General features: G+C 35.2%; 1 protein-coding gene across 5 annotated transcripts; it reads right to left on the reverse strand.

The window, feature by feature from the left end:
- Window positions 1–266: 266 nt before the first annotated feature.
- Window positions 267–8,879, reverse strand: LOC114264629 (uncharacterized). 5 transcript variants are annotated; one of them, XM_028205305.2, is made up of 4 exons: window positions 8,636–8,879; window positions 5,014–5,170; window positions 1,502–4,718; window positions 267–651 (listed from the first exon to the last, which is right to left on the reverse strand). In XM_028205305.2, exons 3-4 carry the CDS (start codon window positions 4,680–4,682, stop codon window positions 638–640), a joined length of 3,195 nt encoding a protein of 1,064 aa, XP_028061106.1. In that variant the 5' UTR covers window positions 4,683–4,718; window positions 5,014–5,170; window positions 8,636–8,879; the 3' UTR covers window positions 267–637. The 5 variants fall into 5 exon arrangements, with proteins under 5 accessions (XP_028061106.1, XP_028061108.1, XP_082771230.1 ...); XM_028205307.2 differs by having other exon boundaries at window positions 1,502–4,836; window positions 8,636–8,813; XM_082915104.1 differs by having other exon boundaries at window positions 8,610–8,813.
- Between the last annotated feature and the right edge of the window lie 6,881 nt (window positions 8,880–15,760).

Consider the following 15,760-nt stretch of genomic DNA (forward strand, 5'->3'; position numbering starts at 1 on the left):
TCCCAAGGTAAATATCACAAGGAAGAATTATTGCCATATATGTTAATCAAGCAACACGACTTCATTAAATATAAAGCAAAGCGAGACAAATGGTATGCCACTTCCATAAACAACTTGATCAAGCTGATCCTGGACAATGATTAGTGAAAATGCCAATATCAACATTTCACAATATGAAAATTTTAAACAGTCAATTTACTGCCATATAATAGAAAATGATTAGTGAAAACACCAAGATAAGTATTCAACATTTCACAAGATGCAAATTTTAAACAGTCAATTGACTGCTATATAAGGCTCTAGTTCATTTTGTGACTGCCCAAAATTAGTATCCTCCTATGCAAAAAATAAAAATGAAGATACCAAGTCTCACAAATAATCCTCATTCAAACAAACACTAATTGGAGGAAATGCATTTCAAACTATATTCAAGCTTCAAAATAATATATCTACTAAAAGTAAATATTGCAGTTAAAAGAAGGTTATAATTACTCCAAAGATTTGTCAGTGACAGTTCCAACGCACAAAATAGGTTTCAAAATGGTTACGTTGGCCGAATTGTGAGCCACATCTTCATCCATCACTTACAAGGCCAATCTGAACGAGTGCTCAACTGAAGAGGAGTCTTTCCAGTAAATCAGCTGCTAAAATCTGAAAAAAGATAATGATAACAGTTGAAGACCAGTAATAGCTCAAAATGAAAATGAAAATAGATCGCTGTTTAGAAGCTTCTGCTAAATCCATTCCCTATTTCGGGGTCATGTCTCACCATCCTACAAATTAGATTGGATTTGGATTAGAGCCGCAAATGAACCGAGTTGTTCCTGAACAGGCTTGAGCTCGGCTCAGTAAGGGCTCATTCGAACTTGGATCGTTAAATTTTTATTACGTTCAAGCTCGAGCTCGTCAAAATCTTAATAAACAAACCCATATTAAAACTCAACTCGTTAGCTAGCTTGTTTAACATTTATTTAAATAATAGAATAAATATATTATTTATATATTAAACAATGTAAAAATATGTATAAAAATAAGATAAATATGTTATTTATATATTTAAATAATATAAATGTAAATAATAGCTAAATTTATTTATATATAAATAATAGCTAATTATAGATAATAATAGCTAATTATAGATAATACATTTATATAATAGTAGTGATAGATATTATTATTTTTGTTAGATATTGACTTTTTTTTTTTGTATGTTTATATATATATATATATTATACACATGATTCTATAATCAAAGTTTCAATTGTAGCTTTAGTCTCATATGCAAATATGAATTTATAATTTCTTTGGCTCGTGAACAGTCAAGCATAAGCCAACTCTGCTCGAGCTCAGTTTATGCTTAGGGAAAGAAAAAATATCAGGTAAATGTGAAAAAAAATTGCTTCTCTTTTGTTCACCTTTCCCTCTGTTTTCCTTTCTATCCACAAATCCCTATCTATATCCAACATCCAAACATAACCTTAACTTACACAAAACAGATTACCTGGAATTGCATCAGGATCAAGCTCCCAAAAGCCTTTCAGGCGCCCATCTTTCTCTTCTGTGAGTTTAAAAGAAGGGATTTGATGAGAGAATCTTGCTAACTCAACTCGGGGTATCTCCATGGCACCACTACCTGACCTTTGTCTTCTTGGAGCCTTAAAAACTGACTTGTAACCATTCAGACGAATCAGAGGTGAAACTTTTGTGCAGTGCTCATTATCTTCAAGAACTTCCACCAATTCATATTTGCAATCCTTTAGATCTGAACATGACATATTAGCATTCCAATCCTTGTATAATGCCCAAATCTCCCCTTCCCTGGGATAGATGTCAAATCTGTTTTTACCAATGAAATCTTCTTTTAATGCATGCGAAAAGGAACTGGGTGAAAAGATCCTGGGCTTTCCTGTTTGAACTTTGAATGTTCCACAACAAACAGCCTGCATTCTATCTGTAAAGTGAGTGCATGGTTCAAGCATTGCCACATGCAATTGGAATGGACAAGATCCAATCTTCTTAATCTGAGCATAGCTCGTAGGCAACCTATCGTTACTGTCAATGTTATACAGAGCCCATATTTGACCAAGCTGAAACTTCCCTTCAGATTTGTCCTCTTTAAAATTGTGAAACTCTTCTAAAATTTTGCCACCCGGAGAAAAAGATGGAGGAACGCTAGGGCATTTTGCGAAACTCTGGGGACTTGATTCATTCATGGGCAAATTTAGTTTCTCATCCCCATTACATGGAGCTCTTCCTTTAGAAGGAGTAAGGTCAACATGTTTCTTGTCAGCACTGTCTAAATCATCCTTGGCAGTTCCCTCTTTAATAGGGCATTGACTAGCATTCATTTGATTGTATTTCTTATCTTTGCTTAAATCCCTCGGGGATCTTCGAAGTTTAAATTTCTCTTTTTCAAGATCATTCTCCCATTCAAAGCCAACATCCTTCTTTGGAGTGTTCAACTTCTCAGCACTCTTCATGAATTTGACACCTTTTTCTGGAGATGCCTCCATCTTCACATCGCCACACTCATCAAACTTAATAGGCAGTGAAGCAGGATCTAGTTCAAAAGACCCTTTAGGGACACCCTCTCTTTCTGTGCCAGTCATTTTAAATGAAGGAATTCGATGGGAAAACCTAAGTAACTCAGTAGGTGGTATCAGAAATGAGACAATCCCCTCCCGGGTTGTTGGTTGAAACAAACTGACAAAGCCTTTCACTTTATCCAAGTAAGCAACCCTTACGCCATAACCCTCAACAAAATCAGAGATGATCTCCATAATTTCAAATTTATAGTTTTTATGATTTTCTGCGTCAGAACTCCAGCTAACATCCCAGTCCTTGAAGAGAGCCCAAGTTTCTCCTTTTCTGGGATATACCATGAAAGAACCTCTACTACTACCTTTTTCACAATGAACCTGATGAGAGAAAATAAGACGATCCACAATATTTTCAGGGTTCCCATGAAAAAATTTGCCACAAGCAATAGGCAAATCTTCATTGACCCAATTAATCTCATCTTGTTCCTCTGGATCAGGCTCTAGCCAAGTGATTCGCAACCTAAATCCAGGCGAAAATACTTTCCTGACACGGGCATAGAATCTTGGCATGCCATCGGTTGGATCATAACAAGCCCAGATTTGATCAACAGCAAAACAAGTATCTTCTTTATCCTTGTCAAAATCATTGAACTCTGAATCAGGGCATTCATAGTACTCTGGATTTGGGGCACAATCAGAATCATCAATGACTTCAGATGTTTTAGCATTGCAATCTGCCATGGCAGCTTCTTCTCTATTAACCCCATGTTCTGCAGCTTCACCGCTTCCATTCGGCAAGCTTCCTTTAAGATGGGCATTTCCTTTTCGTTTGATATCTTCCTTTTCTCTATCTGCAGCAGCAGCAAAGCCAGCTGAATTATCAGTTTTAGCTACCCCATTGTTGAAAGCTTCTTTCAGCTCTTCTTTATTGTCTTTGGAGGATAATCCGTTTCCCTTTGACCTCTTTGGAGGGCTCGCAAAGTCGTCATCATCATTTAAACGTTCATTGTAGGAAACATTCTGCCTTCTTCGAAAAGATCTACGAGTATGGGGGATACCATTGAGTCCAGAATTCTGCCCAGCAGAACTGTCGCCATTTTCTTGAATGATCACATCTTCTGTGTCAGCACTAGTTGCAGCATCACAACTTTCACTGGATTCCACCACCAATTTCCGCCCTCTTTTTCTGGTTGGGTTTCTCGAAGTGCCTGACTTCTTGGGCTTCACTGTATCAACCTTGGCTAATCCAACTCCTTCCTTCCCATCCACTTTACGTGCATGTCCATCTTTTTCTACATTAATTTTAGAACCCCCACCAACATCAGCAGTGCTTCCTGTCCTTGACACTGGTTCTGACCCCACTGTTTTATTGCTAAAACTTCCCTGATGTCCCATGTGGGGAGGAGGAAAACCACCAGTACTTTGTGATCCCACTTTAAACTGCTCCTGACTTTGAGCCTGTTTCTGTTGCGGAAATGCAGGCTGAGAATTGCTGGATACTGGGGGAACATTTTGAGCACCTAAATCATAGGCAATAAAAGGCTTCGCGCAATTTTGACAGCGGAGAGCCCTGTTAACAAAATCTCTGTAATACTGATACCTCATATTACAAAACGGGCAGGATGTCCAAAATGCTTGCCGGCCATTTGAAAGACTTGTCTGGGTTGGCACGTGTTGTTTCCTATCACCAGGTATTTTATTTACCTGACGGGATGGTGGATTTGTTGCAGCAGTTCTCATTGAAAATCTACACTTGCTATCATACAATGAACGTTTTCCTTTGTCTGAAAGCACCATATTGGCTTCCCCAATCAGCTTAAAAGCAGCTTCAGCACCAGGAAATTGGTTTTTATCAGGATGAAGTACGAGTGCTAGTTTCCGGTATTGCTTCTTGATGTTTGCCTCATCAGAAAATCTTTCCATTTGAAGGATTCCATACCAGTCCATCTCGGTCCCACATATTTTGTTTTGGGCTGAACAGTGAACATTACAGACCGTTAACAGCTGGGAAATATTCTCAAGTTCTGGGAAAAGTCGCTGGGCCTTTTGCGCAAACTTCCGAGCTCCTTCAAACTCATCATTGTGCATCTTCTTCTCTGCAACTTCCTTAGCCCTGATGGCTTCATCTTTGTTGCATTCCATGTGAAATAAAATCCAGGTACTAACTCAGAGTCTCACCTAGAATGCATAAGAAAAAAAATGCAACTTATCATTTTCGTGCTTAATTTGAGATACAGGAAAAGCACAAAGCTTTCCAAAAATCTCCTGAATCCACAAATCACCCAAAATCTACACTCTGCATCCACACAAACAACACATATTACAACAATACTACTCTCCAATTATTAAGTACTTGACGACAGGTATCAAATAAAGAAAAATATCAGGCAGTCAGTGATATTATCTTTGAACTTTGAACTTAACATTAAAAATTAAAATAAAGAACAAGATCACCAATAGTTCTAGTAAATACCATTAAGAAATGTTCAGAAGCAGCTAGGGAGAACCAATACACAAATGGGACAAGGAGTACTTGACTTCACAGCTAGAAGCTTTGAACAAGCTCTCAAAATACATATAACCAAATATCAACCCAAAAGATCCCAGGAACTTATAATTAGATCCCAAGCCTGCAATGAGAAATGAACACATCATCAATCAGAAAAATTATGTATACAATAGACATAGAAAAGATAAAAGAAGTTAAAGTACAAAAGCTAAAAGGATCACACAAACATGCCATTCTAGTCAACTTATTATCACAAAACAAGTGTACACAATACCCACGCTTGTAAACAAGAAACAAGAATACGTAGAACCGATAACATTTCAATTTCAAACAACAATGAGATTAAAGCACAAACTCACAAGACCTTATGTGAAAATTGAAGGATATTGTTATGAGCAAACCAAGTACATCCAAAACTAGCCTGCATTTGATGGATTGGATTGGACAGGATAGGAAAGGAAAAGGAAAATAAAACTATTTCCTTAAAATCTAATTCTACATTAGGATAGGAAAGGAAGGGAAGGGAAAGGAAAAGGAAAATAAAACTATTTCCTTAAAATCTAATTCTATATTAGGATAGGAAAGGAAAAAGCAGGGAAAGGAAAAGGAAAACAAAACTATTTCCTTAAAATGGAAAAGGAAGGGAAAGTAAAAGGAAGAGGAAAAGGAAAATAAAACTATTTCCTTAAAATGGAAAAGGAAGGGAAAGGAAAAGGAAAAGGAAAATAAAACTATTTCCTTAAAATCTAATTCTACATTTATGATACAATTATGCATCACGGGTGTGAGTACTTGTATCTAGCTACCACATGGTAGGCCTAATTGATGACACATCATCATCAATTCAAACAAATAGGTCTCCTAGTGGCAAAACAACATGGAGCCACATCATCTCCACAGCATGAAAAATGGGGTCATGAGTCTAGCCTTAACAGGGGCACATGGATCACTAAGGACAGTTAGCATGGATACCTAGTGCACTTAATGTCCAAGACTCAAGCAATGGTGCCAAGGAACGAGCCCACTACACTCTTTAGTTGTATGTCTACTCAAACAAGGCATGGGACATCCTGAGATATCCCCAAGGGTTGGCCATGGCAACCACTTGGTTGGGCCAATGATTCTTTGCTCAGTCACTCCCAACCCACTCAGTAGCAACATGTTTAATACCCCCTTGGTTCAGCCGAGTGATTCTCAGACAAGGCATGTTACACCTATGCGTCCAGTGGATATCTTTAAGAAGCAAGATCTCTGAAGACCTAGCTCGACCTCCTCTATTGGCTCAGTAGAGTTGAGCTCTCCACCCCTAGCCATGCATCACCAGAGTTCTCCAAATTGCATCTTGATTCCCTTTTGGGGTGGATGCCATGATATATAGCATCTTGAGCTGCCCATGACCCACTAATGAAATCACCAAGGACTTATGAATTGACAACTAAAATTGAGGGCATCAAAATTGATTGGCTCACCATTTCAAAATTACTCTAGACATGTGAAGTCATGCAGGCACACTCCACGTTTCTCATACTTTTGTAGTACAACCCCATACATCTTTTATCAATGTTTTATCTTGTTAGGCACACACATGGGATGCATACCCATCCCCAAACTACCTTTATGTATGCGGAGCTCTCTTCTGCCATTAATACATCATCTCACCCCATTAGCATACTTTATTGAAAGACGAGCCCAACAAGCATACTAATAAATCATGCCATCACTCTGCCTTCGATTAACTGAGATTTCTCCCCCAGCCTCTTTACTTCTCAACTCTCTTCCTCCCTACTCTTCGCGGTCTTGTGCCATCTCGTACCTACCATATATTATATTGACTCATGATTTTGCCTATTTTGCCAATGGCCACCAACAACAAGAAAGTTGAAAGTCCAATTTATTTTATTTTATTTTCAAAAAGTCCTTATAATGCAAACATGTGATGTCAGTGTCATGAATTCAAACTCCAATGGACCACCCAAATTTTAAGGGGTTTTGCCCCCCTCTTGTTTCTAGATTCTAATATATAATATGTTAAGGCCAATTTGCTGGTTGTAATGAGAAAGAACTTATAGTGAAAAGCAAGCTGGGCTTGCAAGAGTGTACCCATGTTATATCAACTTCTTCTCTATAATGAATCGTTTTAATTGCCTTCTATTGTGGACATAGGCTTTAAGCCAAATTACTTCAAGAAAAAGGGTTGGCTTGGTGGTTGAGATGCTCCCTTACTAGGCATGGTAACTAAGTTTGAATCTTACAACTGCACTATGCAGTTTCTCCTTCCCCAACCCCTTCCTACCAATTGTAAAATAAAATAAGAGTAAAAGAAAAACCCTTAACAAAAAATAAAAGAAAAAAAAAGATAAAGTTTCTCCTTCCCCAACCCCTTCCTACCAATTGCAAAATAAAATAAGAGTAAAAGAAAAACCCTTAAGGCCTCGTTTGGCAAGAGGCTATTTTAGCCAATTAGCCAAAAAGTTACTAAATTAGCCAAAAAGCCAACAACCCATACCAAAAAGTCAAAGATTCTCTTTTCTCTCTACTTTTTGCACATCTTTTCGTAATTAGCCAAAAAGTTATCCCAAACATACAAGTTTTTTTTACCTACCTTTTTAGCCAAATAGCCAAAAAGTTACTAAATTAGCCTGTTCCCAAACGAGGCCTAAGGATTTAAAAAAAAAGAAGATAAAAGTTTATTGAATCTAACAAAACAAAACATCCAAAAAAAACTAACATAGCATTTAGTTATTTTTTGTTAAAAAAAGAAGACAAATAACGTGGTTGGCCGGAGGTGGTGGCAAGAAAGTGGGATGGCATAGGATAGGAAGAAATGAAAAATTATTTTTAAAACAAGTGAAACACTTTTTCTTTTCAATCCTCAAATTTTGAAAACTGTTACACCTTTTTTTTTTTTGGAAATGAAAACAATTCCCAAACATATTTTTGCTTCCAATTTTCATTTAAAAAAAAAAAAACCAACAAAGTCACCGAACATATCCTAGACAAACTAAATGTGGCTTACTTGAGCTGTGGCTTTCAAGTTTAAGAATTTAAAAACTAAAATAAAACCAAGCCATAGAATTCAAAATCGAATGCACTTTCTATTCCTATATTCCCTCAGCAACCAAACAAACCTCCAGACTACAAAAATCCCCCTTAAGCAATAAACAAAAACCAATCAAAACAAGATACAACAATAAAGTATATTACCAAAAAAAAAAAAAAAAACTAAATTATGTTAATGCCCAATAAGGAAATCACAATACCAAAGAAAAACCCTAGAACTCAAACAAACACATGAAACAGAACAAACGTAGCAAAACATAGACAAATTGATTACCTACATGACCATAAGTATATCGAATTAACGAAACAAACAACACATAAAACCTAGATACAGCACTAAAACAGCGACTAATAAGCAAATTATTATTCATAAATTGAAAACGAAAACGAATACTGATATTCTTGGTATAATGACTATCTACGTACATAAAAATGTATATCTTGTGATTGTGCTTGTGCTTGTGCTTGTTTGAGAGAGACAGTTAGAGAGTTGAAGTTACCAGTTATGGTGTAGAAGAAAGAGAACCTGGTTCAAGAGAGGAGAGAGAAAGAGAGAGGTGGAGGGAATTATCATATGTGTATAGAGAGAGAGAGAGGAGCAGCGGGAACCGAAAATGTGAAAAATGGGAAGCAGCGGGAGTGCCCTAAATTCCTCGAATTTTCATTTCCCCCTCGTATCAGATTGATATCTGTAATTGTAGTGTGTATTTGGGTTCTGTGATTACATGGAAACATCTAGAATGCCAATGGAGGGTGGGCCGGGCCGGGCCGGATTTATCAGTATTTAGAGATTGTTTGTTATAGTTATTGGGCTTGTTTAGAATGTCAGCTATTTTAGTTAGTTTTTTTATTTTTGATTATTTTAGTTTGACTAAAAAAATTATATTTGGAAAGTTAGTTATTTTTTTTTTGTAGTTGATTTAATAGTTGTGAGAAAAAAGTAAAATAATTATAGTTCGGATGCGACACTTTATTTTATTAACTATTTTAGCATATTTAATCTTTATCGGTTATTTTAGCCAAAAAAGGGAAAAAAATAACTTGCCAAACACCCCTTTTAAGGAATTATTATAACTTTTTAATTTGAGAGTCTGTGTCAGATTGTTTGATATAGTTTTGTTTATAACTTATTAGGTAAAAATAGCCAAAAAAATTGATTATTTGGAAACTAAAAAATAAATACTTTTAACTTCTTATTTTTGATTGATTATTAACTTTTAGCTTTTAAAAACTCCACCAAAATGTCAAAATTTGGTTGGCTTGAATATTAGACTTTTACAGTCAATTTAAGCCTAATTCTAAAATTAAAAATATATATAATTTCCAAATGGGCATTTAGGGTAGAGATCTATTTCTAAAACTACTAGGTTACCCAAACTTAAATATTTTTTAGCTGAAAAGACATGTTATCTGTTCAAAAGCTAAATTCTCTATCTATCTGTTCAGTTGTCATTTATCTATTCAAACATACACATATATACACGTGTCACTTATCTGTCAAACTATATGTTCAAATGTGTACACATGTCACCTATTTGTGCAATTATCTGTTCAAATATCCCACTATTTGTACATGTGTCACTTATTTATTTACTTATCTACTCAACTCACTGCCACCAGTTATTGCCGTTATTGGTCACCATCCGCCGGCCAACGACAACTTTCTTGCGACTTTTATGGCCAATTTTCAGGCACTGACAACTTTTAAACACATGTCATTTCCACTAAATAAGATTAATCATTGAACTTAACACCTAACACACTCTTCAACTTAAATTTACAAGTAATTTTTTTTCCAAATCTACTTCATTAATTTATATATACATATTGAAGGAAAAAGTGAATATAATTTTTTTTGGACAGAACTCACTTTTAAATATTAACTTGTAAGATGTCTAAAAAACTTATATATATATATTGACTAAAGTTTATATTATCCGATGTGGGACCATAACATACCACTATGCTATGTAGTAGAGGTTTATAATGACCCCACTCTATCGACACTAATCTAATAGTAATTATTTTCCTTCCAGGAGTTTCACTCCCCTACCACAGCCTGTAGAATATTAGTATTTTATTACCTATTGTGGTAACAAAATAGATGGAACCTTCTATAATGCACACCTTTTTTTTGGGATATGTACCATATTTAAATTAGGCAGTGGCTTATCTTCAATCTAAAATTGGATTGAAACGTACTATTTGGCCTCCGTAGGCCCATCACCAAATGCACATCGATGATCTGAATCGTTCAATGTATAGAGCTCATCGAGTATTTTATCCTTGCAGAAAAATCACGCTGATCAATTATTGATAACCACTTGATCAGATCAAATTTGTGTCAACATTAAGTATGATTTTAAAAATAAATTACTAACGCAAATGTGATATGATCAAGTGGCTATTGATATCCGTTCAACGTGATTTTTTTTTATAGAGATGAAGTACTCAACGATTTCTATATATTGAACATTTGAATCATTAAAACGGACATAACATGAGTCCAAAATAAACTAGACTGGATCTTCTAGTTGGAACACCGAACTAGAGAGGGTCCAATCCCTTTAAATCATTACAATATATAATATTGATATCACAAATGTCATAATTAAATCACTTTTAGTCACAATTATAACAAATAGTCATAATGAAAGACCTTCAACCATAATTAAAATAATAATCACAATAGATTATAACTAATACCATAATAAGTCATAGGAAAAATTAGTGCAAGGTCCCTCTCTCATTTTTAGTAATGAAAGAGATCCATAATATTATTTTATGATGTCTAAGATCCCTCAACCCCTGACACCCATATATCACGTTTGTCCATCTCTTTCTCTTTTTCTCTCTCTCTCTCTGCCTTTTCTTTTTCTTTCTCTGTTTTTATTGCTCTGTATCTTCTCGACCTTACATAGCTCTCCTCTGATGGTGAGAAACCCAGAAACAAAGATCGCCCATTAAACTAGACCCAATACAGAGTTGGTTGTATCTACTTCGATCAGTCGGTGGCGAAAATGACAGAGAATACAAAGGCAGCGAAACCAATGCCAGAGGCGGAGAAGAAGAAGAAGCAGAGCTTACCCTTTTATTAGCTCTTATCATTCGTTGACAAGTACGATTGGGTTCTCATGATCTCCAGAAGCTTAGGAGCCATCGTTCATGGCTCTTCCATGCTCGTATTCTTCATTTTCTTCAGCGAAATGGTCAACGGTTTTGGCAAAAACCAATTGGATTTAAAGATTATGACCAATGAAGTATCAAAGGTTCTCAATCTCAATCCCCTTTTTTGTTATTTGTTTTTAGAAGCAATTTTTGTGTTCATTGGACATCTCAGATCTGATTCATTTTTGGGTTGTTGTTAAATGCAATATGCTTTGTATGAGCGATGTGTTGGTTGTATTAATGTATTAGATGTTGAACTATTTTTGGGACAAACATGACCTTAGTTTACTAAATCACTATAAATCTGTAATTTATTGCAGGGTGCATTCACAAGGCTTAATTATTATTTAGAAGCAAAAGAGAAACAATAATTATAAGCAAACTAGAGAATTTGGGAAAGATGAGGAATGAAGTTGAAAAAGAAGAGAGAACTATAATTTTCTCTGGTTTGATCAATTTTCTCTAGTTGAGTCAAAACACAATTTTTTCTAGCATGTTTGATTTTCTCTGCCTTGAACAATTTTCTCCGTGATGTTGAATTTTCCCTGGAAGAGAAGAGAGAACTGCAATTTTCTCTGGTTTGATCAACTTTCTCTGGTTGAGTCAAAAAAATAATTTTCTCTGTGATGTTCAATTTTCTTTGGATTTCTTTGGTTTAGAATTTCTCTGGAAGAGAAGAGAGAATTGCAATTTTCCTTGGTTTGATCAATTTTCTCTGGGTAAGTCAAAACACAATTTTTTTTGCCTTGAATAATTTTATCTGTGATGTTAGAATCCTGTGACAAAAGGGGACAAAAGAAAAATTTTCAAATGCATTTTGTTGAGTGATAGAAGTTAGAATCATGTTATTAAAGTAGGATCAGTATTATTTGTGAGTCATTTTTAAAAGATTGTGAATTAGATTGTCATAATGTTGGTATTTACCTCTATAATTGGTACTAGTTTTCGAGTTGTAGGTTGCAAAAATTTGAACTCAGAGAAATTTCAATTTTCTATGGGTTTGGAAAGTCCAGAATTTCTCAATATTCTCTAGCTTGAAACCACCACTCAGACCACCACTACATTCATCAAAGGCAGTGGTAAAGATATCAAAGATGAATTGTGGGAAAAAAGTACTAAATGCTTAAAGAGATTTGTAAATAAGAGAAAATAGTGAATAGATCTAAATAATAATGAAGTCTTGTAAATTTTCTCTGGATCTGGCAATTTTCTCTGGATCAATGTTGAGAGACCTTAAACATTATGAAAATATTGGATGTCCTTTATACTATAAAATTTTAATACTAGGAACCTTAAAAAAAAATCCCCCATTAGTCATAACTACATCATAACCAATATTAAAATGAGTCATAATCACATATTACTTGAAATATAACCAAATAACTCTTCTATCATCCTTAAAATAATAACAATAATAAGTCATAACTAATATCATAACGAGTAGTAGCCAAGTTATAACAAACACCACAATTGATCATAACTAAGCACTACAAAAATTGTAATTAAATATATGATACACCCGTGTCATAAAATATATATATATATATATATATATATTTAAAATTGCAATTTTTCATAGAGTTGGAGACATTAAGGGAAATGTGATCCATGGACTTGGTGCAAGATGGATGAATTTGAAGTGTCTCATGAGTGTTGTGTGATTATAGTATTTTTGCTAAGTTAAATAGGGAAAATCTTATATGACTATTATGAGGCTTGCTTTATTGTGTGGTACATAATATCAGACTACTACGAAATGAGTGTTTTTTTTTTTTGTTGAGAAATAAGGAGTAAATATTATTGAAAAAATATCAAGACAATACAAAGAACTCAATAACTACAATCAATGAAGAAATAAAGAGTTAATAAAATGTATTAAATTGATGTTGAGATGGATGAATGGTGTTAAATAAGAGAGTTAGAAGCACTATCAATTGAAAACAAAAATGAGGGAAAACTATTTGAAATGGTATAGCTATGTGCAACATAGACCAACTAGCTAGCATAAAAGAGGAGTGATTTTGATCAAGTTTGAGGGTTCCAAAAGAAAAAGAAAAAGGCTAGGAAGGACATGGTTTATGGTGGTAAGAAAGAGCATGATTGTTTTAGAATTTGTTGAGGACATGGCTTTTAATAGAATTATTAATTAAAATGGATCCATGTATTACACCAAGTAATTAGGACTATTTCTTGTTGAGTTGAATTGATCACTCCTTGTTTTAGTGTAATTCTAGTTAAGTTGCAAGTTGATTGAGGTTGACTCTTATTCTCCTTTTCAAAACCCTGAATTGAATGTTGTGCAAGAATATTGTATACTCTTGCATTGACCTAAAGGATAGAAGTTTATTGTTATTAGCATTATCGAGTATCCCAATCAATTATATGAGCAAACTGGCACTAAATGTTTCCTTAACTTAATGCACCCTTAACCCTTGTTTTATAATGAAGGATTTGAAAGATTTGTGTCATGACCTAATCCCTGCCCCTCGAGATTAGAGACGTAATTGGGCAGAAATCCATGATTACTCAAGGCCTACTTAACAGTAAATAGTAAGGAGCTGGCGGAAGCCAATAACTTCACAATACATCGTCCAATGAGTTATGAACTAAAATGAATAAACTAACTTTGATATGTATCACTGTAAGATTATCCCATACCATAACGCATCATATACATGTACCAAAAATTTACACAATGTTTCAAAAGAGTATAAAAACAAAAGCTCTTAGCAGCAAGTCACTTGGTTACTATACAAAAGGGTGAATTCACAATCACCCAAAAGCCTTAGAATTAAACCCAAAAGGAACTTCAAAGGGAGGCAAATGGTTGGCTTGACAACTAGAAAGTAAGTTGACGCCCTTAACTCATTTCTTGACTTGGATCATCTACATGACAGATGTGAATCGTGAGCCAAAGCCCAATGAATAACAATGTGTAAAATAAAAAGTTAGAAATAATATCCATTTGAATAGTAAAATCAAGTCATATAGCGGTAACATGTTCATTAAATATAGCAATCATGTGGAGCCACTGGTTCATATACCAGTTCTTCAAATCAGGTTCATATAACTCGATATTTCATACGCATCTAGCCATGGTACTGTTACCCCTAGGCAAGGGCCATGTGAACATAGTCCGCGGTATTCTTACCCCCAGGTAAAGGCCACATGAACATAGACCACGGTATTATTACCCCTGGGTATGGGCCACATGAATTTAGACCGCGGTATTATTACTCCTGATTACGGGCCACGTAAGGGTATCATATGGAATGGGTTCACGTATTCAGTCAACATATCACTATAGAACAGACTTTAATGATATCAATAACAATCGAAAAGAATTATAATTCAAGCATAGTTTACTCCATTATCACTCGCAGTTAGTCCTGTGTAGCACTTGACTTGGATGTGGCGTTTGACCTACGCAGGCACATGAAAGCATAATGATTCAATGTTCAATTAGTCACTAACTTCTTCATTACTTACTTGTTACCAATCATTTAACCCGATCCATTTTATTCCTCGTTTCGTTTTAAATTCATTCCATGTACATGAAAAACAGTTGAAAACCACGCAATTGGAGGCCCGGAAGTTAGAGAAATTATAAGAAAAATCAATCTGGGCTGGCCTTGTTGGCCGCACATGCGGTGGTCTGGCCGCACGTGCGGATGAACTGCGGAATGTCATTTGGCTAAAAACAGGGTTGGCCGCTTGTGCGGTGGCCCAGGGCGCACGAGCGGTCTGGGTTGAAGTCCAGGCCAAAAATCTGCTCTAAGTTTGAACTTCCAATTTGCAAACCCAACTTTAAATTCATGCAAAATCAAAACCAAATCTCACAAAACACAAGTTGAATAGCCATATTCTATCTTCATTCCAAACCATGATTTCAAGACAGAGCCCAAAACAACAAGATCAAACTTCAAACTTTAGGGTCAAAAATCAACAACTATGCAAATGTGAACTTCCAATTCACATCCATGGAGGTTCAATTCTATCTTTAGTAATTAAATAAGAACAAGTAATTTAGCATGGAAAACACCATATATCACATGAGTCAAGGTCTTTCTTTAGGGTTTATAACAACCACATACACCAACCAACCTCTTAATTCAACCCATTTCAAGAGTAAATTAACTTAATTTCAGGAGTTTAGATAAATATACTTACCTTTGATTGTGAAATTGGTAGAGATTACTTTAATCCCTTTGACTCTCTTCTACTCCCCTTCCTTTCTTCTTTTGGTCTCTTCTTTTTCTCTTTTTTTTTTCTCTCTAGATTTCTCCCCCAATCTTCATCCCTACTTATCCCTTATTAGTTGACTAATGGCAAGTCTTGTTTGGATCTTCCCTATTTTCTTCCCAAGTCTAAGTTAATAACTCAATTCTCATCATAAATCTCTAAAATTAACATTAACACGAAAATAAAACATATTACCGTGAATCAGGCTCTAATTGCCCATTTCCAATTTTAACCCATCTTA

This window comes from Camellia sinensis, chromosome 2, assembly GCF_055761805.1.
Source record: "Camellia sinensis isolate YWXY chromosome 2, ASM5576180v1, whole genome shotgun sequence".
Lineage (NCBI taxonomy): Eukaryota > Viridiplantae > Streptophyta > Magnoliopsida > Ericales > Theaceae > Camellia > Camellia sinensis.